The sequence below is a fragment of the Hypanus sabinus genome, chromosome 14, assembly GCF_030144855.1.
Source record: "Hypanus sabinus isolate sHypSab1 chromosome 14, sHypSab1.hap1, whole genome shotgun sequence".
In the NCBI taxonomy this organism is placed as follows: Eukaryota; Metazoa; Chordata; class Chondrichthyes; order Myliobatiformes; family Dasyatidae; genus Hypanus; species Hypanus sabinus.
Genome location: NC_082719.1, coordinates 62,368,054 through 62,394,266, shown reverse-complemented (window position 1 = coordinate 62,394,266; position 26,213 = coordinate 62,368,054). Strand labels below are relative to the sequence as shown.

The window sequence follows — 26,213 nt, the reverse complement described above, 5'->3', positions numbered from 1 at the left end:
GATATATTTCTGCTTTGTTTTCTATCCATGACCCCACTCTCATTCTGCATCAGGATAAGGTAACTCCCCTTTAATTTTGTCTGATTATTTCTTGTCCAGCATATCATTGAAGACATTTAGAAAGTCTACATACATCACATCAACTGTTTTCTTCTTATTTATTTTGTCCTGACAACATCAAAACATTCAAAATGTTTTTCCTTACATAAATTCATGCTGATCCGATTATTATTTCTCAAGTGCCTTGTTACCACATCCCGAGATAGATTCTTTCAATTTCCCTATGGCTGATCTCAGACTAACTGATCCCTAGCTCCCTGTTTTCCCTCTCACTATTTGGTATGAATTCCCTATTAATTACTCATCCCACACCTTACCCCCCCCCCCGCTACTATTGAAGAGTAATAATTGCATTTTCCTTTCGCCTTGCCCTGGCTGCAGGAGATTCAAGACCTACATCTTAATATATGCAGGTCTATCCTATAAGTTAATGTGTAAACTCTGGTCACTGTCAGTACCTGAGCTGACACTGAGCTGCAAGTATTAGCTGGGCTGATGATATGGTCGAGCCTGCGAACACCAGTGTTGGTTTCCAGCTGTGCTGAGCTTCTGCTAACATGTGAATGCTAAGTCTGAGTACTGATTTACAGTTAATGTTGGTTTGAGATGACTGAGATGTGATGAATTGAGAAGAGTCCGAGGCTGGTCATTGGAGAGGTGATCAGGTGATAAATCATTCATTGACCTTGGCCACTTGTTGCCTTACCTAGTTTTTGGGTTTGACTTCAGGCTGCAGGACCTAACTTTGCCAACCTGTACAATATGTTTCTGGAAATCCTTCTCGTTCCCTCAGGAAACATGTAATTTCTAATTTGCTTGCCCTTTGTCCAGATCTCCAAGCACTGGAAAACTTTGGAGATAGTCACTGCCACTTAGAGGATTTATTCAGTATTATCCACATCAGAATCAAATCCCAGGGGCACTGGACATCTGCTGCTGCTACATAGTACTCATCTTTAACCATCACTGCCCATGTATGCCTGGGGTTGGGGCTGGTTCTGCATAATATTGTACTCTCCTCTAACATGAGAATCTTATGACCAGCATGGATGGCCCTGGCTGCACTGAGCCGACAATATGTTTGTATTCTGCCAGCATCCAAAATATTGGTTGAGGATTACTCATGCTTTGTGATCCTAGTGCCCATTATTAATGCAATCATTTTATCTTCCCAAATGAATGAGCTTAAAAGTTTAAAAACGAAAAAAGAGTAAACATTAAAAAAAAATTGCCTTTGAGCTTTCTCTGAAGCATTTCTGACATGCAGTGTAAACTTGATTTTTCTTTCAACAGAAAGACCTTGACCTGAGCTATAGAAGCATTTTTGTTTATATTTCAGATTTTCAATGTCTAAAGTTAAAAATGTTTTAATTTTTAAAAACTTAATACAGCATATAGAATTTAACAAAATGCCTCATATTATGTTTCAGATTTTATTGTTATCTTAAAGAGAACATGAAAGGGGAACCGACTATTAAAACAGAGTTGCAAAATGTTGTCTCAGGCTATTCCCTGAAAAAGTGCAAGAGCTATAACTGTAAGTCAAACGTTGACATGCTGTTGTTGAATTATGGGTGTACCTGCTACTTCTCTTACTTACGTGAGAAATAATACAATGCAATGTAGGAAACTGTGGCAGAAGTATTGGCGTATGATCAATTGGGTATAGAGGATGATGGGATAGAATCGGGTCTGAGCAACACGGTGTATTCTGACCTGGAAGAGAGGAGTGAGCGCAGAGGGTAAGTTATTCATTAGGAATTGTGAGAATGGGTGGCAGGGTGGGATGAGGAGTTGTTTGTATTAATACAAACAGGGTGGGATAGCTGTGGGAGCTGGTAGGCTTGTCATGTTAGCCTGTTTCCTGAGGTGGAGGCAGCGATCCAGAAAAGGGACTGGGCATGTGAAGCTGAGGGAAGGGGAAGATAGAAAAGAACATCAGGCTGGGACTACCAAACTTGGTAACAACTCTAAACAAGATAAATTCTGCAGCTGCTGGAAATTCAAGTAACACCCACAAAATGCTGGAGGAACTCAGCAGGCCAGGCAGCGTCTATGGAAAAGAGTACAGTTGATGTTTCGGTCTGAGACCCTTTAGCAGGACTGGGTAACAGCTTCTTCCCCCAGACTGTGAGACTAATGAATTCCCAGCCACCACCGAGGTCTCGTCACTTGGACAACAAGCTGTTTACTGTTTACCTGTGCTGCACAATTCACATGCATTTTGAAATATAGTTTACTTACTTATTTGTGGTACTATTTTGTTTTATGTGCAGTGTGTGTTATATGTTTTGTGGGTGCACCGTGGTCCGGAAGAACGTTGTTTCATTTGGTTGTACAGTATTATATGCAGAGTCAGATGACTTGAATTTGAAAAAGACAGCAGAAGTATTAAAATTATTGAGATCCGAATTTATTTTAGACAGGTATATGGAGGAATTTAAGGTGGGGGGTGCTATATGGGAGGCAGGGTTTGAGGGTCGGCACAACATTGTGGGCCGAAGGGCCTGTAATGTGCTGTACTATTCTATGTTCTATGAATGAGTGCAGGAGGCAGCACCAATGCAGTCACTGATGTACCAAAAGAAGTTGTAAGAATGGGCCCAACCTTTATGAATGTCCATCGCTGCAGCTTTGATTTGGAGAGTTTAGTGGAGTTGAAGGGGAAGTTGGTCAGTGTGGGTAGAAAGTGTGGCCAGGTGAATGAGTGCATTGGTGGAGAGGAATGGGTTGAGCCTCTTCTCAGGAAGAAGTGGAGGGCCTTCAGACCAGAGTGATGTGAGTTGGAGATGTAAAGAACAGATAGTTGTGTGGGGGTAAGAGCAGGCTGATTACTATAGCTGGCTACCTAATAGTTGGAGTAAACAGGGTGGAGCAAAATGCCTATTCTGTGCCCCAGGAGGATAGTTGGTGAATTGAAGAAACGACATGCATTCTAAACCCTAATCATTCTCTGAGCATAAGATTTCTTCTCTACATCTTTTTACTTTATACCTCAATCCTAAACCCTCTGGTGTAGACATCCCTGCCACGATTTACCTCTGTAACCTTATTTATCATTCTCATATTGTGCTGTCTTTACGACAGTTATTTAGTTTATAATATTTTCGCTTAGTAATTCATTCAATAGTATTTTCTAGTTAGAATTAGAAGTGTTTAAAGTATATTCATTGCATGTAAAATATATCGGCATGCGATGACGTCACATCCGGTTTCGCCGTGTCTTGTGGGAAAATACCGGTTTGAAATTAGCGTGAGGGTGGGGGCTCACCACGAGGCAGACCCGAGCAGAAGTTGTTTTGCAGGCATGAGAAATCACAGTGAGAGCAACGCTGTAAGTTAATAGATAATCGATATATTGAACTAAGATGTTAATGCCGATCCTGTTAGAAGTAACGACGGTAGATAATGTTTATGCTTTCGTTAGTTAAAGAGTCGCGGATAGTTTGCATGGAAGTGTATTTAAAGTAGTCAATGGAGCAGGTAAACTCTCCCTGTATACTGCACCTTAGTGTAATGTAGTTATAGTCACCTTTGCAAGTATTTACACTTGAAATGTGATATTAAGGAAGGAACAAATACTGTATCAATCTTGTATTGTTTTATCAACAGTTTTCACCATATGTTAATGTGAAGAGTGAACAGTAAATGGTTAATCTTACTGCGATCTGGTTCTTATTAACTGGTTTATCTCGACGTTAAATTCGGCGTTCGTGACACGCGAAGGAGAACGTTACAGTGAAAAAGCGGCATTATTAGGTGTTTCAAGTGCTGCAATGTCAGCTCGATCCAGCATCAAGTCGATGGCGCCCAGCGACAAGGGCGGTAAACCGACATCAAGTAAGTCCACCCAGGCAAGAGCCAAGGCAGAAGCCGCCAAGGTGCGACTGCGTTACGCCAGACAAAAGGCAGTTTTGAAAATGAAACTGACCATCAGAGAAGCCGAAATCCAGAAAGAACAGGCCATCAGAGAAGCCGAAATCCAGAAAGAACAGGCCATCAGAGAAGCCGAAATCCAGAAAGAAAAGGCTGCCAGAGAAGCTGAAGCGGCCGCCCGAGAAGCCGAAATCCAGTTGGAAATGGCAAAAATATCGACAGAGTTGCAAGTGCTGCAGCTAGAAAGAGAAGAAGAAGCTGCCATGGCGGAAGCAAAGTACATAGAAGAAGCTGAAGGGTCGCGTGATCTGACCGAAGTAAGATCTACTTTAGAAAGGACCAGACTGGAACGCACAAGCGACTATGTACAATCTCAAATAGACAGGCAGGCTCGTCTCCCCTCTCCATACGTATTCGATAACTTCCCCAGCTACGAGGAACCTCAGAGAGTCACGATTGCATCACATCCATACGAGGAAGGAAATTTACCCTCACGGCTCCGTGATGAAGTCAAGAATGAAAGAGCTGACAACCGATATTCTTTGACACCAAACTTACAAAGTTCGATGCGAAGAGACGCGGAGGTCGAATCCAGGATGGCAAATTCCATGAGAAACGTGCGTTCTCAGTCATATAGGCGCCAACGTACTTCTCCAGCCTGCATGCCGCTTACAGCCGATCCCACGCTGCAGTATTTAGCACGACGGGATCTCGTCACTTCGGGACTGTACCAGTTTGACGATAAACCCGAAAATTACCGTGCATGGCACTCCACATTCACCAATGTGATCGACGGGGTCCAGCTCAGTGCAACCCAAAGGTTGGACCTTATGGCGAAATGGCTGGGGAAAGAATCACGCGACCAGGTGAGACGCATGCGTTCAGTGTACATCAACAAACCCGAGCTAGCCTTAAGCGAAGCGTGGGAGAGACTTTGGGAGAGATATGGGGCCCCCGACATTATTGAAGCGGCGCTATATCGACGTCTGGAAAACTTTCCTAAGGTGTCAGCCAAGGATCACTTTAAGTTAAGAGAATTCGGAGATTTACTCATGGAGATCCAAGGCGCCAAAGAAGATGGCTATTCAGCTGGTCTAGTATACCTAGATACTCCATCCGGGATTAGACCAATCGTGGACAAACTTCCATTTGGGCTGCAGGACAAGTGGCTGACTGTTGCCTCAGAGTACAAGGAAGACCACGGTGGTCGATTTCCTCCCTTTAAGCACCTCACTGAGTTTGTGTGCAAGGAGGCGAAGAGGCGAAACGACCCTAGCCTCGTGGGTCCAGGAAGCAGTTCGATTTACACCAAGCCAGGTAGATCCTCTTCGAATGTTTTCAACATTGATAAACCCGTGTCAGTGCTCAAGACCGAAGCCCTTACAACTAACAACGACCCTGGCAAGTATTGTCCATTGCATAACAAACCTCACCCCCTGAAAGCATGCAGAATGTTTAGGGAAAAACCCCTTGAAGAGAGGACGGCTCTTCTCAAGGAGAAAAGAATATGTTTTAGATGCTGTTCCTCAACCTCTCACCTCGCCAGAGAGTGTACGATCGCCGTGAAGTGTCCGGAATGTGATAGCCCAGATCACGTCGGGGCCATACATCCCGACCTGTCACCGCAAACCGAGAGCGCTCCTTCACCCCCACAACAGGACGGCGGGGAGGGAGAGGCTCACTCTAGGTCAACAGCTGTCAGCACGAACTGTACAGAAGTTTGCGGTCAAGCTCAGTCAAGTCGTTCTTGTTCCAAGATCTGCCTCACTAAGGTGTACCCTAAAGGAGCCAAAGGCAAGGCCATCAAAGCCTACGTGATTCTGGACGATCAGAGCAATCGTTCACTAGTCAGTCCAGAGTTCTTTAAATTGTTCAACATTGAGAGTGAGCGGTTCCCATACTACCTCAAAACTTGCTCAGGCAACATGGAAACCCAAGGAAGGAAGGCAGAAGGCATCCAGATCGAGTCCCTGGATGGTAAAGTCGTCATCTGTCTCCCTCTGCTCTTAGAGTGCAATGAAATCATGAATAACCGCGCTGAGATCCCGACACCAAGTGCGGTGCTACACCAGCCACATCTCCACCACATCGCCAAACACATCCCAGAACTGGATCCGAAAGCGGAAATACTCCTGCTATTAGGAAGAGATGTTATCCAGGTACACAAGGTTAGGCAGCAGGTCAATGGACCACTCGACGCCCCCTTCGCGCAACGTCTGGATCTGGGCTGGGTGGTGATAGGAGAGGTGTGTCTTGGTGACGTACACAAACCGACGGTCGACACACTCAAGACCAATGTGCTAGAGAGTGGCCGCCATTCGATTTTTCAACCCTGCACAAGTTCCATGTATATCAAGGAAGCACAACAAGGCGTTAACAAGCGCGAGGCAAGCGAAGAGTCGCTGGGCCAGTCAGTCTTCGCTCTAACGAAGTATGACAATAAACTTGCACAATCAGCTCAAGATACCATTTCTTTAAAAACCAAAGACACCAAGGTCTTCAGAGATGAAGCAAATAATGGGGTTGCCCCATTGCCTTTCAGAGAACCATGCCAGCGCTCACCAGATAACAAAGAGCAGGCAGTCAAACGGTTCACGTCCTTACGGAAAACCCGGAAAAGGAAACCTGAGATGCAGCAACGCACCCGATTGGCCCACGAGGTACTGTGCACCCTAATGGCAGAGGTCACAGCCATTATAAACGCACAATCACTCCTACCTGTGTCTTCTGACCCAGAAAACCCCTTTATACTTTCGCCATCAACGCTCCTTACGCAGAAGGCAGGAGCACCTCCTCCACCAGGAGACTTCTCAGACAAGGATTTGTACACAAAGCAATGGAGACAAGTCCAGGCTCTGGCAAATCAGTTCTGGTCCCGCTGGAGACAGGAATATCTACCCTCGTTGCAACAGAGACGAAAGTGGACAGAACCCCGCAGGAATCTTCAAGTTGGAGACTTAGTCCTGCTCAGGGACAAGCAGATCACCCGCAACAGCTGGCCAATGGCCAGAATCACTGCTACATTCCCTAGCGGGGATGGACATGTCAGGAAGATCGAATTGAAGACTACCGACCAAGGCGATGTGAAAATTTACCAAAGGCCAGTTACAGAAGTTATTCTACTTCTACCCAATGACTGATTAAGAGACTAAGTTTTGTACTCTGCTCATTGTGACCTTACGAAGGTCAAGCGGGGAATGTGCTGTCTTTACGACAGTTATTTAGTTTATAATATTTTCGCTTAGTAATTCATTCAATAGTATTTTCTAGTTAGAATTAGAAGTGTTTAAAGTATATTCATTGCATGTAAAATATATCGGCATGCGATGACGTCACATCCGGTTTCGCCGCTTTTTGTGGGAAAATACCGGTTTGAAATTAGCGCGAGGGTGGGGGCTTACCACGAGGCTCACCTGAGCAGAAGTTGTTTTGCAGGCATGAGAAATCACAGTGAGAGCAACGCTGTAAGTTAATAGATAATCGATATATTGAACTAAGATGTTAATGCCGATCCTGTTAGAAGTAACGACGGTAGATAATGTTTATGCTTTCGTTAGTTAAAGAGTCGCGGATAGTTTGCATGGAAGTGTATTTAAAGTAGTCAATAGAGCAGGTAAACTCTCCCTGTATACTGCACCTTAGTGTAATGTAGTTATAGTCACCTTTGCAAGTATTTACACTTGAAATGTGATATTAAGGAAGGAACAAATACTGTATCAATCTTGTATTGTTTTATCAACAGTTTTCACCATATGTTAATGTGAAGAGTGAACAGTAAATGGTTAATCTTACTGCGATCTGGTTCTTATTAACTGGTTTATCTCGACGTTAAATTCGGCGTTTGTGACACGCGAAGGAGAACGTTACACATATATTTTACTGCTCTATCAGGCTCCCATTAAACAGTTTGTTTAGTAAATTATTGGTGCATATGGTGCATTGCATGAAATATTTCTATCTTTGTAGTCTTTTGCCCAAAATATTTATGTTCTAAAATATGTACATAAGATAATTGTGCCGACCAGATTTCAATTCAAACCCAATACCCCTCACAACTGTATCTACTGGTACATTCACTGTGGTTTGTATTGAAATGTTCTGGGTCTTCCAAAGGCACAATATCACCAAGCCTGAGGGGGCAGGACCTTCTTTGGATGGGGAATTAGCACAGGCAACCAGGATGGATCATCAGCCACATGAGTTTGGATGGTATTTTCTGTCTTTAGTGTGTTATTTCTTCCTTACATATTTTCCTATGCATAGTATTCATTTTATGGCACCCTATGACCCACCCAGAAATGTGAGAACTTCTGCCCTGAGATTTCCCAATACTTGGTAAATAGAATGTTCTCTATAGACCATAGCAACAGAATTAGGCCATTCAGCCCATTGGGTCTTTCTTCTCAGCCATCCCATCATGGCTGACATACTAACCCTCTAAATTAAGTGTTACAAGTCTTTTTACCATTAAGCAAGGGATTATGGATCCCTAGGTTGGGAAACCCTGCTCTGAACCCATTCACTTGCCTTCTCCCTGTAACCTTTGACACCCTTACTAATTAAGAACCTATCAATCTCTGTTTCAAATATACCCAAGTACTTGGCTTTCACAGCCATCTGTGGCACTGGATTCCATAAATTCTCCATCTTGCTTTTATATTGTAGTCTTCTTGAAATGAATGCTAACATTGTATTTGCCTTCTTTACCTCTGACTCAACCTGCAAGTTAACCTTTAGGGAATCCTGCACAAGGTCCCAAGCCTCTTTGCAACTCGAATTTTTAAATTTTCTCCTCATTTAGAAAATAGGCTATGCCTTTATTCCTTCTACCAACAGTGCATGACCAAACACTTACCTAGGCAGAGTCAGGGTCATAGAACTCTTATTTTGCCTAGTCCTATCAATCTGCACCTAGACCATAGCCCTCCATACCCCTCCCATCCACATACCTAATCAAACCTCTCTGAAATGTTGAAATTGATCCCACATCCGCAATTCCCTCAGGCAGCTTGTTCCACACTTGCTCCACCTCCTGAGTGAAGGAGCTTCTCCTCAGATACTCCTTAGGTATTTGAGGTCTCATCCTTCACCCATGACCTCTAGTTCTAGTTTTATCCAACCTCACTGGAAAAAGCCTGTTTTCATTAACTTTATCCATACCCTTCATGAAGTCTAACACACAAAAAAAACCTGAAGGAACTCAGCAGGTCAAGCAGCATCTATGGTCAATGTTTCTGGCTGAGACCCTTCATCAGTACTGTACCCCTCATAAATTTTTATACTTTTATCATATATCCTGTCATTTTCCTATGCTCCAGGGAATAGAGTCCTAACTCTACCGCTGATACATCTTACTTATTTTCTCCCACTGAAGAGAATAATTGGACGTAGGATGGGTTAGGATTTGAAATTCAGATATTCATCACTTCCCATTCCCATGTTTTTCAGCTTGTTTTAAAGACCTGTTTGTTGGCCTGGACTTCCCAGGAGATGACTTCCGTCAGTTTGTAGTAGACGATGAACACAGCTGCCAAAGAGAATGTACAGAGAAGCCTGACTGTCAGTACTTCACCTTTGCAAATGGGTTCTATCGCAACGCTCGGCAGCGGTGAGTCAAACTCTCAAACAACCCAGGAACAAGGAGCAAAAAAAAAATCTCAGTTTGTGTAGAGGATAGCTGACTTAGTTCCTTCATCAATCCTATTCCTCTGGCAATTCTCACCTATTTATTTTAACTCTACAGGAATGATTGCTGAGGATTAAAACTTCCTTGCAGTGGGCTCGGCCAGTTCAATGACTAAGTTCAGTTTTTAGTGACAGTCTGAGAGAAACTATGTGCTGAAATATTTCACCATTTTGTAAATATTTTATAGTAGGTCACTTTCTGCAATATTTTTGATGCTTCATGAAGTGCGACAGTTTGGTCTATGGTTTTATAAATATTTCAAACCTTGTAATGTTTTCCCTAATTTTTCTTAGTTACATTTGCTACCTCAAGAAGAGTGAACAAGGAACACCATCAAAGATAACAACTCTTGAGAATGTTGTATCTGGATTTCCTTTAAGGGAATGTGAGTTTGATAAGTCAGGTATGCCCAACGTTATTTTAACCAGTGAACGGTGAAATAGAAGATAGCCATCAATATAAAGTTCCATCAGGGCTCCGTATTTCATCTTCCTTATTTGCTTAATTTATACAAATAAGAAAGATAATCTAACAGAGCAGCTAAATTAATGAATTCTTTGCAGTATAATTCTTGTTCATAATGCTCAACAAGTTGTGAGCATCTTCCTTACAGTTTAGCAGGTTGTAGTCATAACAGCAATAGTCCCTTCTGTTCTGACCAGTAAGAAAACATGCACTGATCCTATACTAATTCCTTTCTATTCCCCTGCATTCCCATGAGCTGCCATCAAATATTACCAGTCACATTCCACTCTGAATAATTTAAAGTGGCCAACTAGCTTAGCAAATATGATGTCTTTATGGTGTGGTAGGAAACTGGAGGAAATGCACACAGTCACTGGGAGAATGTCAAAACACCATATTGACCATGTCATTGGCTATACTTAAAGTGGATGTTGATAGGTTCTTGATTGTTAAGGTATGAAAGGTTACTGGGGGAAGATGGGTTGAGAGGGGATAATAAATCAGTCATGATTGAAAGGTGGAGTATTCTCAATAGGCTGAATGGCCAAATTCTGTTCCTATTTCTTTTAGTCTAAAGGACAGCACATTTAAAATAAATCTGACCAAAGTTTGGCGGATGGAAGGAGACAGAGCGGAAGTAGAGGCAGAGGCTGGGAGGTTTTAGTTGGAGGCGTTAAAGTGCTGAAGGTAATGGAATCTAATATGAAGGAAAGGTTTAGAATGGAACCAGATAAGGAAAGGTGGGAACAGAGCAAGGATGGAACCCTAGTGGTAGAGTTTATGGGTGATGGGCAGATGGATTATTGGGGGGTGAGTGTGTATAGGAGGAACAGGGCAGACCAGGAGGAGAGAGAAACAGACAAGTAGGCATATATGTAACCTGAAATGGCCATTCAGACAGAATATGATGAGCTGTTCCTCTAATTTGGTTTGTAATTAACTTTAATTATGGTTCTTGCTTTAAGTCATGTGATACTTCGCTTAGTTTCAGAATGTAGAACAGATCTTTCCGAAGACATAGATTTTCCTGGAAATGATATCACCTGGGTCCTTGCACCTGATGTAAATGTCTGTCAACAACTGTGCACTGATCATCCCCAATGCTTATTCTTCACATTTGTGAAGAGAGAATGGAGCATAGACCACAGAAGGTATTATGGAAACTGTATGTGTTTCGTAATGTATTTAAACTGAGTGTTTTTTCAAAAAAAGATCACTTTCTTTATGGTAAATTTCCAGTCTGCAATTGAATTGCCACAGGGTATGAAGAAATTGAGCTCATTGGACCCAATTTTCTTGCTCCACGTCTTTGAGAGGAGGTCCAATTAATTCTACTCCACTCTAGTTACCTCGCATCTCTTGTCACTTTTTATGCTTATTTTATGCTCCAGCTTTTATGCTCCATGCTTATTCTTCACATGTATTGCATTTTATTTTCTTATATATTTTCGTTCTTAATCTTAATTGATCTATTTATATCTATTCTTATGAAGAATGGTTGATCATTGATACCTTTCTTCCAGTTACTTGTATTCAGCTTATTCAGAAAACTGGCCACAGGAACCCATGTACCATCAACAGCTATTAACAACTAATACATGTACAGGCATTCCCAAATGTGAGTTGACAAGCCAAGTGGGGGTCACGACATTGGCTGATGAAGTCATGATCTTCAGGCTGCAATCTATTGTCAACCCAGTATCTGCTGTTGGAAAACTGAACTGATAGCCCTGGCCCAATATTGTTGGATCCCTTTGAGGATGTTACAAAAATACTACCAGCATGTCTCCTTTCCCTCCAGGGACCTAAATATCCTTGACTCCTACACAACTATCAGTGATGCTGATTAAGCCACTCTTTACCCACACTTTGGAAAATCAGACCATCAGGCTGTGCTTATTCTCTCTGTGTTCAGTCAGAAGCTGACATGTGTCGATCCCGTGCAGAAAGCCGTTCAGGGCTGCTCAAAGAAAATAGATGAGTTTCTACAAGTCCTAGTGAAGGGTCTTGTCCTGAAACATCTACTGTTTACTCTTTTCCCATAGATTCTGCTTGACCTGCTGAGTTTCTCCAGTATTTTGTGTATGTTACTTGGATTTCTGCTATCTAAAAATTTTCTCTTGTTTGAGCTTTTATGGGACTGCTTTGAGTTGATAGACTGGTCTATATTCAAAGACTCAGTGGACAGCCTAGATGAGTACGTTACCCCCACCATGGATTTCGTCAGCAAATGTGTTGTGGACTGTGTGCCAAAGAGGACAATCTGGCTTTTTCCAAACCAAAAACCGTGGATAAGCCAGGAGATCCACTCCCTACTGATGTCTAATCAACAGCGTTCAAATCAAAGACTCGGACCTTTACAAGAAATCAAGATACAACTTCCATAAAGATATCAGGGAAGCTAAGAAACAATACCAGATCAGCTGTCAGTTATGGCAGGACTTGCATGCTGTAATGGGCCAGATGGTGAAGCTGGACAACATTACTGCCAACAGTGTATCACTTCCCAGTGAGCTTCATTTATTCTATATACATTTTGAACAGAAGGGGATTGAAATTGTCACCATCCTCCTTGACAGCTTCCAACACATTGTACACATAATCGCTATTGTGGATGTAAGATCAAGCTCTAGGGCGTGAACCCCTGGAAAACATCTGACCTGGATAGTGTCCTTGGCTATGTCCTTAAATCCTGAAGAGTCACCCTCTTTTCCAATTGGAAGATTCCATCCAACTCTTCTGACATCATTGGCTGCAGGGGATGGGATTTGTCATAGAGTTGTACCAGGTCCTTTGGCCCATTATGTCCAGAAGACATAATAGCAAAATTAGGCCATCTGGTGTATTACTCTGTTCTGCCATTCTATCATAGCTGATTTGTTATCCCTCTTAACTCCATTCTCTTGCCTTCTCCCCATTACTTCTGATACTCTTACTAATCAAAAAGCTACCAACCTCTGCTTTAAATACACCCAATGATGTGACCTCCACAACTATCTGTGGCAATGTATTCCACAGATTCTCATCCTTTGGCTATAGAAATTCCTCCTAATCTTTGTTCTAAAGAAACATTTTTCTATTCTGAGTCTGTGCCCTCTGGTCCTAGATAGACTTTCCCACTGTTGAAAACATTCTCTCAATATTCATTCTGTCTAGGCTTTCAATATTTGGTAGATTTCAATGAGATTCCCCCCCCCCCCCACATTCTTCTAAACTTAAATATTGCTTCTCAATTCGTGCTCATTCAAGTGAACCTGACAGGTTGTGAGTGGACCTGCTTCTATCAGCTCCTCAGGTATTGTGATCCACAGTCCACCCACTTAGTGGGTGAAATATACTTGTCTGAACTCTTGAATGATAGACACAGTTTGGAAGAGTGCAAGGGATGGGGAGAGGAGAAAAAGGAAGACGATTGCTGACTTCCCACAGCTACCTTGATTATACTTCTTCCCACCCTGTCACCCGTAACAAAAAACTGATTTCCCTTTCTTAGTTCCTTTGTCTCCTCCATATCTATCACCAAAATGTGGCTTTCCTTTCCAGAATATCAGAGATATCCTCCTTCTTCATAGAACAAGGTTTCTGTTCCTTCACCATTGATCCTGCCCTTATCTACATCTTCACTATTTCCCAAATGTCTGCCTACGCCCATTTTCCTATTATCTTAACAGAGGCAGAGTTTCTCTTGTCCTTACCTATCACTCCATGAGCAATGTTCCCTCTGAAGTGTGAGTGTGCCACTGCCGCACAAAGCAATTTCAGCTGCGCACAAAAGCTTGGCACCTGCTTCCTCATTGGCATGTTAAGTATATTTCATGATTGTACATGATCACATTTCCTTTTCTAGCTTCTGATGCGGATGGTGTTGACAACGTGGACTTTGCGATGATTTGTCTGCAGAGTTTAAAACTGGTTTATTTATACTGTTTTTATTGAAGAAGTTATTCAGTGCGCACGTTGTTGTCACTGGCCGAAAAATTGCACAGCACAAAACTTCTGCGCACACTGGTCATTACAAATTAGAGGGAATGTTGCCCATGGGCCTCCACATTAAGCACATCCTCTGCAACATCTGCCATCTTCACCTGGATCCTACTAACGAACATATCTATACCTTCGTCCCAGCTCTCCGCTTTCCACAGGAATCCACTCGCTGTGATTCCCTTGTCCACTCATCCCACCACACCAATCACCGTGCTGGCACTTATACCTGCAAGTGGAAGGGAAGCTACACCTGCCCATTCACCTCTATTCCTGGCTCCAAACAGACCTTCCAGGTGAGGTAACACTTCACCTGTGAATCTGTTGGGGGGGTCTGTTGAATCCAGTGCTCCCGATTCGGCCTTCTCTACATCAGAGAAATCCAGTGTAGTTTGGGGGACTGTTTCATCATGAACCCTCTCTTCATCCCAGCAAGCAGAATATCCCATTGATTAATCATTTTAATTCTAATTCCCATTCCCATTCTGACATGTTGGTCCATGGCCTCTGCAACAATGAGGTTGCACTCAGGTTGGAAGAGGAGACAGGTCTTGGGAAGCCAAGACCTTATTCCATCTGGGAAGCCTCTAACCTGACGGCATAAACATCGATTCTCTAGCTCCTAGTAAGCTTTCCAACTTCCACTTCTCTGATCTTCCACTCTCCAGGCTGGCTCTTCTCTTATCATCACCTGCCTATCGCCTAGTGCTGGTGCCCCTCTTCCTTCCTTTTTCCCATGGTCCTCTCTCCTCTCGTATCAGATTCCGTTTTCTTCTGCAGCCCTTTACCTTTTTCACCTATCACCTCCCAGCTTCTCACTTTATCCCTCCTCCCCTCACCCACTTAGCTTTACGTATCCAATGCTGGAAGAACTCAGCAGGTCAGGCAGCATCTGTGAGAAAAGAGTAGCTAATGTTTCGGGCCAAGACCCTTCATCTCTTTATAAGTAAAGCTCTTTACTTATAAAACTCTTTACAAGAGCTACTTTATAAGTAGCTCTTGGCTACTCTTTTCTCACGGATGCTGCCTGACCTGCTGAGTTCTTCCAGCGTTGTGTATGTATTCTTTGATCCACAGCATCTGCAGTTGTATTTTTGTGTTTTGTAGCTTTATGTATCACCTTCTAGCTTGTGTTCCTTCCGCTGTCCTCATATTCTTATTTGGGTTTCTTCGCCATTCTTTTCCAATTCTGATGAAGGGTCCTGGCCTGAAACATCAACTGTTTATTCCTTTCCTTAGATACTGCCTGACTTGCTAATTACGTCCAGTATTTTGTGTGTGTGGCTCTGGATTTCCAGCATCTGCACAATCTCTTGTGTTTATGATTTGATGGCTTCCCATTTCTGGTGAGACCTGAGGTAGGAAGAGAGCAAGGAAACAGAGGAGGTTCATCCTTCTTAGCAGCTGCCATGTCCTCTCAGAGCCTTGGAAACTGAGTTTTCTCATAGGCCGGTATCTGTTGTCAGGGATTGTATTACTCAGGAATGAGCATATTCTCCCAAGCTGTGGGATCTGATCCCATTCTAGAGGCCTATGTGCACAATTCTAGATGGCACTTTGGTGGAGTACTGAGAAAGGCCACCCTTTAACCAACAGTGAGTCTTCCGCTTCAGATGGAAGAGAAAGATTCCAGAGCAGATTAACGAATATCCTGTCTAATATATTATCTGCAACACTATAATAAATTCTCTGGCCATCAATATAATGTTCTTTGCTGGATTTTGCTCCACTGCAGTTATTACATTGCTTGATGGATGTTTAGTATTTCTTGATTGCTGGGATCGTTAGAGGTTTAAAATGTTGCAATGTAGTTGTAATGGTACATTTAGAGGCTCTGAAACATCTGTTGCCTATTACCACCGAGGGAAGGGTATCTTCCAAAGACTGGGAAATGAAATTGTATTATGTTTAGAAGGTGAATAGAATTTCTTTGGACTTTGTTGATAATGGATTAATTAACATTTAACTGACCATTTTCCAGATTTTATTGTTACTTAAAGCAAACTTCAACTGGAAGAGTCTCAAGGAAAACAAGGTTACAAAACGTTGTAAGTGGGTTCTCCCTCAAATCGTGCAAGAATGTGACCAGTTGTAAGTAAATAAAAAAAAACTTTCATTTTGTTTTTTTTTCATTAAGAACTGAGCTCAGGCTAATTTTTAAATATACATTTTCAGCATTTAGTTATTTTCAGCAAGGCCCAAACACAGATGCAGAAGAAAACAAACCAAACAATGTTAGGATTCTCCAATGTAGAGGCGACTATATTGTGAACACTGAGTGCAACATATTAGACTGAAGAAGTGCAAGTGAATCACTACTTCACTTGGAAAGGTAGATCGGACCCTGGATGGTGGGAAGGAAAGTGGTGAGGAGGCAGGTGTTGCAATGCCTCCAATTGCAAGGCAAGGTGTAAAAAGGAGATATTTGGTGTGAGTAGAAGAGTGGGCCAGCTATGCACTTCCATGCTCCATCAGGAAGACCTTAAAGCTCTCCACTTCTTTCTGGAGAGCAAACCTAAGCATTTCATTTCCACTACGACCCTCCTCCATCTGGCAGGCAGTACTGGTTCTCAGCCTTAACAATTTCTTTTTTGACTCCTCGCACTGCCAATTCATCAGCTCTGTGGAATAATCCATGATACAAGCCCCCAGGTAATGCTTCCCCAACTTTTTCTCTGCTATACTGATGACTGCATTGTTGTTGCTTTCAGCACCCATTCTGAGCTTGTCAACTTCATCAACATTGCTTTCACCTTCCACTCTGCCTTCAAATTTACTTAGTCCATCTCTGACACTTTCCTTCCTTTTCTTAATCCCTCTGTCTCCATCCAATGTCTTCTTTTACAAACTTATTGACTTCCATAGATCTATACCTTTTCCCACCCTGTAACTTGTAAAAATGCTCTCTCCTTCTCTCAGTTACCTATCTCTGCTACATTTGTTCTCAGGATGAGACTTCCCATTCTAGAAGAGCAAAAGGATTGCAAGGCACAAAATTGGTCCTTTGGAATTTCAGAATGATAATCTATGCATGGAGCCAAAAGAGATGAGGGAGATCAAAATGGATTTTTTGCATATGTATTTATAACCATATAACAATTACAGCACAGAAACAGGCCATCTTGGCCCTTCTAGTCCATGCCAAACGCTTACTCTCACCTAGTCCCACTGGCCTGCACTCAGCCCATAACCCTCCATTCCTTTCCTGTCCATATATCTATCCAATTTTACTTTAAATGACAATACCAAACCTGCCTCCACCCCTTCTACTGGAAGCTTGTTCCACACAGCTATCACTCTCTGAGTAAAGAAATTCCCCCTTATGTTACCGTTAAACATATGCCACCTAACTCTCAACTTATGTCCTCTTGTTTGAATCTCCCCTACTCTTAATGGAAAAAGCCTATCCGTCAACTCTATCTATCCCCCTCATAATTTTAAATACCTCTATCAAGTCCCCCCTTAACCTTTTACGCTCCAAAGAATGAAGACCTAACTTGTTCAACCTTTCTCTGTAACTTAGGTGCTGAAACCCAGGTAACATTCTAGTAAATCTTCTCTGTACTCTCTCTATTTTGTTGACATCTTTCCTATAATTCGGTGACCCGAACTGTACACAATACTCCAAATTTGGCCTCGCCAATGCCTTGTACAATTTTAACATTACATCTCAACCCCTATACTCAATGTTCTGATTTATAAAGGCCAGCACACCAAAAGCTTTCTTCACCACCCTATCCACATGAGATTCCACCTTCAGGGAACTATGTACAATTATTCCTAGATCACTCTGTTCTACTGCATTCTTCAATGCCCTACCATTTACCATGTATGTCCTATTTGGATTATTCTGACCAAAATGTAGCACCTCACACTTATCAGCATTAAAGTCCATCTGCCATTGTTCAGCCCACTCTTCTAACTGGCCTAAATCTCTCTGCAAGCTTTGAAAACATACTTCATTATCCACAATGCCACCTATGACAAACAACATTGGACCCAGTACAGATCCCTGAGGCGCACCACTAGTCACCGGCCTCCAACCTGACAAACAGTTATCCACCACTACTCTCTGGCATCTCCCATCCAGCCACTGTTGAATCCATTTTACTACTTCAATATTAATACTTAACGACGGAACCTTCCTAACTAACCTTCCATGCGGAACCTTGTCAGAGGCCTTACTGGTCCATATAGACAACATCCACTGCTTTACCCTCATCAACTTCCCTCGTAACCTCTTCAAAAAATTCAATATTTGTCAAACATGACCTTCCACGCACAAATTCATGTTGACTGTTCCTAATCAGACCCTGTCTATCCAGATAATTATATATACCATCTCTAAGAATAATTTCCATTAATTTACCCACCACTGACGTCAAACTGGCAGGCCTATAATTGCTAGGTTTACTCTTAGAACCCTTCTTAAGCAAAGGAACCACATGAGCAATACACCAATCCTCCGGCACCATCCCCGTTTCAAATGACATTTGAAATATTTCTGTCAGAGCCCCTGCTATTTCCACACTAACTTCCCTCAAGATCCTAGGGAATATCCTGTCAGGTTCTGGAGATTTATCCACTTTTATATTCCTTAAAAGCGCCAGTACTTCCTCCTCTTTAATCGTCATAGTTTCCATAACTTTCCTACTTGTTTCCCTTACCTTACACAATTCAATATCCTTCTCCTTAGTGAATACCGAAGAAAAGAAATTGTTCAAAATCTCCCGCATCTCTTTTGGTTCCACACATAGCCGTCCACTCTGATTCTCTAAGGGACCAATTTTATCCCTCACTATCCTATTGCTATTAATATAACTGTAGAAACCCTTCATATTTATTTTCACCTTACTTGCCAAAGCAACCTCGTATCTTCTTTTAGCTTTTATAATTTCTTTCTTAAGATTCTTCTTACATTCTTTGTATTCCTTGAGCACCTCATTTACTCCATCCTGCCTAAACTTATTGTAGATATCTCTCTTTTTCGTAACCAAGTTTCCAATATCCCTTGAAAACTATGGCTCTCTCAAACTTTTAACCTTTCATTTCAACCTAACAGGAACATAAAGATTCTGTACCCTCAAAATTTCACCTTTAAATGATCTCCATTTCTCTATTACATCCTTCCCATAAAATAAATCGTCCCAATCCACTCCTTCCAAAGCCTTTCGCATCTCCTCAAAGTTAGCCTTTCTCCAATCAAAAATCTCAACCCTGGGTCCAGTCCTATCCTTCTCCATAATTATATTGAAGCTAATGGCATTGTGATCACTGGACCCGAAGTGCTCCCCAACACATACCTCCTTCACCTGACCCATTTCATTCCCTAACAGAAGATCCAACACTGCCCCTTCTCTAGTTGGTACCTCTATGTATTGCTGCAAAAACTACCCTGCACACATTTTACAAACTCCAAACCATCCAGTCTCAGTTGATGGATCCAGAATCATAGCAGTGAGGTCTGGACCTAGTACAGAGTGCAGAGGAGGAGGAGTTTACTGTCCTCAGGCAAATCAAGGTGGATAAATACCCAGAGCCTGAACAAAGTAGGAGGCAAGTGCAGAAATTGTAGGGGCCCTAGCAGAGATATTTTATCCATCCTTAGCGACATGTGAGGTACCAGAGGATTGGAGGATAGCTAATGTTGTTCTACTATTTAAGAATAAAAATAAACCATGAAATTATAGGCCATTGAGCTGCCATCTGCAGTTGGACAGTTATTGGAAAGTATTGTAAGGGACCACTATGAGTATTTGGATAGACGTGGGCTGATTAGGGATAGTCAGCATGTCTTTATGCATTGTAAGTTGTATCTGACCAATCTTAGGAAGTTTTTGAGGAAGTTACCGGGAAATTTGATAAAGGCAAGGTTATTGCGGTGTGCTACACGCAGCACTAAAATTACGACACGGAGTCGGTAACTGCAGTCGAAGGAAAAACTTTATTCGAAATCCTCAGCCTCACTTTTAAGCCTCTCTCGACCTGCCCCCCCCCCCCCATGGCGCAGAGGCTCCAAAGCTCTGTGCTCGCAAACCCCCGTAGGCTATCTAATTGTGAGCCGGTTCGGATGTGCCAGGAAATGGGTCGCCACAAGGTAACGGATGTTGTCAACATGGACATCAGCAGGGCCTTTGACAAGGTTCGCATGGGAGGTTGGTCAAGAAGGTTCAGTTGCTTGCCATTCAAAATGAGGTTGTAACTTGGATTAGGCATTGGCTTTGTGCGAGAAGCCAGAGAGTGGTAGTAGATGGTTGCCTCTCTGACTAGAGGCCCAGGAGTAGTGGAGTGCTGCAGAGATTGATGCTGTTCCATGATCTGAAAGATAATGTGATTAAATGGATCAGCACATTTATGAATGACACCGATTGGGGTGTAGTAGTCAGTAAGGAAGATGATCAAAGCTTGCAACAGGATCTGCACCAGCTGGAAAAATGTGCTGAACCTTGGCAGATGGAACTTAATGCAGACAAGTGTGGGGTTTTGCTCTTCAGTAGAACGAACCAGGGTAGATCTTACACAGTGAATGATATGCATTGAGGAGTACAGTAGATCAAAGGGATCTGGGAATATAGATTTATAATTCAAAGAAAGTGGCACCACAGGTAGATAGGGTTGTAATAAAAACTTTTGCAACATTGGCCTTCATAATCCAAAATGGTAAGTACAGGAGATGTTGAAATTGTATAAGATTGGTGAAGCCTAATTCAGAGCATTGTGTGTACCTTTGGTCACCTACCTATCAGAATCAGATTTACTATCACTGGCATATGCTGTGGTACAATGATAAATATAGAAAAAAACTGAATCACAGCAAGTATATAAATAGTTAAAATAAGTAGTGCAAAAACAGAAATTTAAATAAAGTAGTGAGGTAGTGTTCATGAGTTCAATGCCCATTCAGAAATCTGGTGGCAGAGGGGAAGAAGCTGTTCCTGAATTGTTGAGTGTGTGCCTTCAGGCTTCTGTACCTCTTTCTTGACATTACAATGAGAAGAGGGCATGTCCTTGATGGTGGGAGTCCTTAATAATGGTTGCTGACTCTCTGAGGCACTGCTCCTTGAAAATGTTCTGAATACTACAAAGACTAGTACCTAAGATGGAGCTGACTAATTTTACAACTTTCTGTAGCTTCTTTCAATCCTGGCAGTAGTGCTCCCTCATACCAGACAGTGATGCAGCCAGTCAGAATGCTTTCCATGGTACATCTGTAGAAGTTTTTGAGTGGCTTAGGTGATAAACCAAATCTCCTCTAACTTCTAATGAAATATAGGCTCTGTCTTTCCTTCTTTATAGCTGTTTCAATATGTTGGGACCAGGTTAGGTCAGAGATATTGACACCTAGAAATTTGGAATTGCCTACTCTCTCCACTTCTGATCCCTCTATGCAGATTAATATGTGTTCCCTCATCTTGCCCATTCTGAAGTCCAAATCAGCTCTTTGGTCTTACGAACGTTGAGTGCAAGGTTGTTGCTGTGACACCACTCAACTAATTGGTATATCTTGCTTCTGTATGCCCTCTTGTCACCATCTGAGATTCTGCCAACAATGATTGTATTATCAGCAAATTTATAGATGGCATTTGAGCTATCACATTGAGCACACAGTCATGCGTGTAGAGAGAGTAGAGCAGAAGGATAAGCACACATCCCTGGGGTGTGCCAGTGTTGATTGTCAGTAAGGTGGAAATTTTATTACCAATCCACACAGATTGTGGTCTTCCAGTTAGGAAGCTGAGAATCCAGGGAGGTACCGAAGCTCAGGTTCTGTAACATTTCAATCGGGACTGTAGGAGTAATAGTGTTAAATGCCGAGCTATAGTCAAAGAACAACATCCTGGCATACAGGAAAGATGTAAATAAGGTTGAAAGAGCAAATGGAAAATTTACAAAGATGTTGCCAGGCCTGGAGGACCTGAATTTAACGATGGATTGAGTAAGTTAGGACTTCATTCCCCAGAACGTGTAAGGCTGAGAAATATTCACGATTATTAGAGGTATGGGCTTTTTACACTGAGGTTGTGTGGAACTATAACTAGAGGTCATGGGAAAGTTGAAACGTTTAAGGGGAACATGAGGGGAAACTTCTTTACTTAGAGGGTGGTGAGAGTGTGGAACAAGTTGCCATTGCAAGTGGTGCATGTGAGCTCGATTTCAATGTTTAAGAGAAGTTTGATCAGTACTTGGATGGTAAGGGTGTGGAGGGCGATAGTCCTGGTGCAGATCAATGGGAGGAGGCATTTTAAAAGGTTCAGCACAGACTAGATAGGCCAAAGGGCCTGTTTCTTTGTTGTACTTTTCTAGACTCTATGACATCTGTAATGTCCTCTTTTTTTCAAAGAACAGCGTATCCCTTCCTCTACCATTGGTGCTGCTCTTACCCATATTTCCTACGTTTCATGCACATCTGATCTCACCCCATCTCCCTGCCATCATAGAAAAGATAGGGTGTCCCCTGAACTTAACTACTGTCCCACGAGATTCCGTAACTTTGCAATCTCCAACACAGAATTATCACTAAGCATGCATTTTTCAACCCTCCCCACCTCTCCAATTTCTGTAGGGATTGCTCTGGATGTGACTCCCTTGTCCACTTGTACCTCCCCACTGATCTCCCTCCTTGCACATGTTCCTAGAGTGGAACAAGTGCTACACCTCCTCCCAAACAGTCCCTCCAAGTGATGTGACACTTCACTGTGAGTCTATTGGAGTCACCTACTGTATCCGGTGTTCCTGGAACAGCATCCTCTACTTGAGTGAGACCTGATGTAGAGTTTGAGGACCACTTTGTTAAGCACCTTTACTCTGTCCATTGCAAAACACGGAATCTCCCGTGGGCAACTCATTTCAATTTGACCTCACATTCCCATTCTGACCTGTCTGTCCATGGACTGCTGTGCTGCCATGATGAGGCCAAACTCAGGTTGGAGGAGCAACCTCATATTCTGCCCTGGTACCCTTTAACCTGATGGTTTGAGCATCAATTTTGATAAATTCTAGTAATTCATCACCCTTTCCTCCTTTACCCTTTTTCTAGTCCTTATTCTTGTTATCCACTCATCCCTTCTTTTGTCCTTATCAGCCCGTTATTTCCCTTTGTTTCCCCTCATCCCTCTCTTTCTTTGTTGATCAACAGTCCTCTCCTATTGGATTCCTCCTTCTTCAGTCCTTTACTTCTTCTACCTATTCCTTCCCAGCTTCTTACTATATAATCTCTGTCTCACCTGGTCCCACCTATCACCTGAAAACTGCTTCCCCTCCTCTCATTTCCTTATTCTGGCTTCTCCCCCCCTTCGTTTCCAGTGCTGATGAAAGATCTTGGCCCGAAACATCAACTGTTTACTCATCTCCATAGATGGTGCCTGACTTGCTGAGTTCCTCCAGCATTTTGTGTGTGTTACTCAAGATTTCCACCACCCACTGTGCTCGTGAAGAGAGTAGATGTGTTTGGTGGTGGAAGCTCTTTGCAGGTGCTGGAAATGATGGTGAATGATTAATTAAAGTTGGAGGCTGGTGGGTCAGAAATCTGAGAACCTCTGCCCTGACATTTTCCAATACTTGGTGAATACAGTGCAGGTCCTCTGCTGCTGAATCATATCATTCACTTGTCTTGCTGCTTAACAGCAAAATCCACAGGATGGTAGAAGGTGATTGGTGATTTGAAATCGAAGAATGTATTTGGTGTAAAAAATCAAAAATGTGAATTAATTGAATGATTCAGTTCTTTTAATGGAAATGGGAGAATGCTATTATAAGCATATGCTAAATCTACTAGTGGTTTTTAATTGATTGCTCTCTATTTGTTACTGTTTTTCAATTATTCATCAGGTCACATTCCCATGTTTTTCAGCTTGTTTTAAAGACCTGTTTGTTGGCCTGGACTTCCCAGGAGATGACTTCCGTCAGTTTGTAGTAGCCGATGAACACAGCTGCCAAAGAGAATGTACAGAGGAGCCTGACTGTCAGTACTTCACCTTTGCAAATGGGTTCTATCGCAACGCTCGGCAGCGGTGAGTCAAACTCTCAAACAACCCAGGAACCAGGAGCAAAAAAAAAATCTCAGTTTTGTGTAGAGGATAGCTGACTTGGTTCCTTCATCAATCCTATTCCTCTGGCAATTTTTACCCATTTCTTTTAACTCGACAGGAACGTTTGAAAAGTATTAAAACTTCTTTGCAGTTTCCCTGGCCACTTTGGGAACCAGGTTCACCGATTAGTGGCAACCTCAGAGAAAGTATATGCTGAAATGTTTGATGGTTTTGTAAATATGTCAGGCAGGTCAATATTTTTGCAATATCTGCAATATTTTTGATGCCTCAAAAACTGTGACAGTATGTTTGGTGGTGTTGTAAATAATTCAAACTATGTAATTTTTTTCTCTGATTGTTCTTAGTTACATTTGTTACCTCAAGAAGAGCAAACAAGGAACTCCATCAAAGATAACAACTCTTAAGGACGTTGTATCTGGATTTCCTTTAAGGGAATGTGAGTTCAATAAGTCAGGTATGGCCAATGTGATTTTAACCAGTGAAGAGTGAAATAGAAGATAGCTATCTGTATAAATTACAGTGCTTAATTTATCCACATAAGGGCCATATCATGTGGTCTAACAAAGCAGCTAGATTAATAAATTCTTGCAGTATAACTCTCATCAATAACACTTAATGAGTTTTGAACCCATCACTGCGGTGTAACAGAATGTAGACATATAAACAACAGACCCTTCATTGAACTGAAGCTTTTCTGACCATCAAGAAAGTCTGTGCAATAATCTTATGCAATCCCCCTTTCCATTTGCTGCAGTTCTATCAACTCCCACCAATGAACATTAGTTGGACAAGGTATGTCCCTGTGGTTTCCCTTATTTGGTTATGGATCAGATTGGAATTTATGGAATTTATTGTGCAAGCTCTTTAATTTTTTTTCTGAATGAACGATCTCAGAATATGTGGGGTATTACTAAATTGCTAGGCCCAAGAATTCTCTTTTCATGGTGACTTTAAATAATTATTTAATTGTACTTATAGTTTCAGATTAATAAAGGAAATCCCTAACTATAGTTGGAAACAAACTTCTTGACAAAGTCGGTGGGTTAAATTGAATTGATTTATCTATTTGTACAAGGAATGAGTGACTAGAGATAATCTTCATCGAGTTAGTTTTATCTTAAAGTTGCATTTGATTTATTCATAAATCTGGCCCCAGTTTGGCACAGATGGAAGAGGGATGAGTGAAAATAGTGACAGAGGTTTGGAAGTTTCAGGTGGAAGAGTTAAATGCTGAAGATAGTGGAATCTAAAGTGAAGGGAAGATGTGGAATGGGACCAAATTAGGGAGGGTGGGGCAGCCAGGTGGAAAGAGTTAGTGGAGAGTGTGGGTAATGGACAGATGGAGTACCTGGAGCAGAGGAAAGAAAATAGGTTATTGGGGGCTGGGGGCTTAGATGTATGTAGGAAGAACTGGGTAGACCAGAAGAAGCGAGAACAGAACAGAGGGATTATGTGTTATTTGCTTATGATTATTCCAGCATCCAATAACCTCACCAACCAGGCCATGCCCTCTTTTCACTGCTCCTCTTGGGCTGGAAATAAAGAAGCCTTAGTTCCCACACCATTAAGTTGAGGAACAGTTATTCTACAACTATCAGCCTCCTAAACTGGCAAGGATACCTTCAGTTACCACCACTCTGAACTGATTCTACGACCTACTTTACAGAACTCTACTTTCACTTTCAAAAGGACTCTTTACAACATGTGTTCTCGGGATTAATTTTTATTTGCACAGTTTTTCTTATTTTGTACATTGATTGTACAAAATACAATCAATATAGTCTCTGTGTAGTTGTTTAGTAAAATTTATTGTATTTTTTAAAAATATGTAAATACCTGCAAGAAAATGAATCTCAGGGTTGCATATGGTGACATATTGTATCGGAACTTCGATAGTAAATTTACTTTGAATTTTGAAATTGGAAAATTCAGTGTCCATGGTATCTGATGTGGACTATCCATGTAGAATAGAAGGAGTTATTCCTCTAGTTTGCTTAGTAATTACTTTTAATTATTTGGGTAGCCTCTTGGGGACAACCAAAGGTGCTTTTTCCTTTGTAAAATTAGCTTTTTATGATCCAAAGACAATTCTACTT

The 26,213-nt window shown here is 42.0% G+C and overlaps 1 protein-coding gene across 1 annotated transcript in view; it reads left to right on the top strand.

Annotated features, from left to right (window-relative positions):
- Positions 1-26,213, top strand: part of LOC132404804 (uncharacterized) — a 184,829-nt gene that overhangs the window by 49,087 nt on the left and 109,529 nt on the right. Inside the window, exons 14-20 of the mRNA XM_059989308.1 lie at positions 1,491-1,597; positions 9,385-9,544; positions 9,916-10,025; positions 11,073-11,238; positions 16,050-16,159; positions 23,919-24,078; positions 24,462-24,571. Coding sequence (XP_059845291.1) covers positions 1,491-1,597; positions 9,385-9,544; positions 9,916-10,025; positions 11,073-11,238; positions 16,050-16,159; positions 23,919-24,078; positions 24,462-24,571 — 923 coding nt within the window. The remainder of the gene's footprint in view (positions 1-1,490; positions 1,598-9,384; positions 9,545-9,915; positions 10,026-11,072; positions 11,239-16,049; positions 16,160-23,918; positions 24,079-24,461; positions 24,572-26,213) is intronic.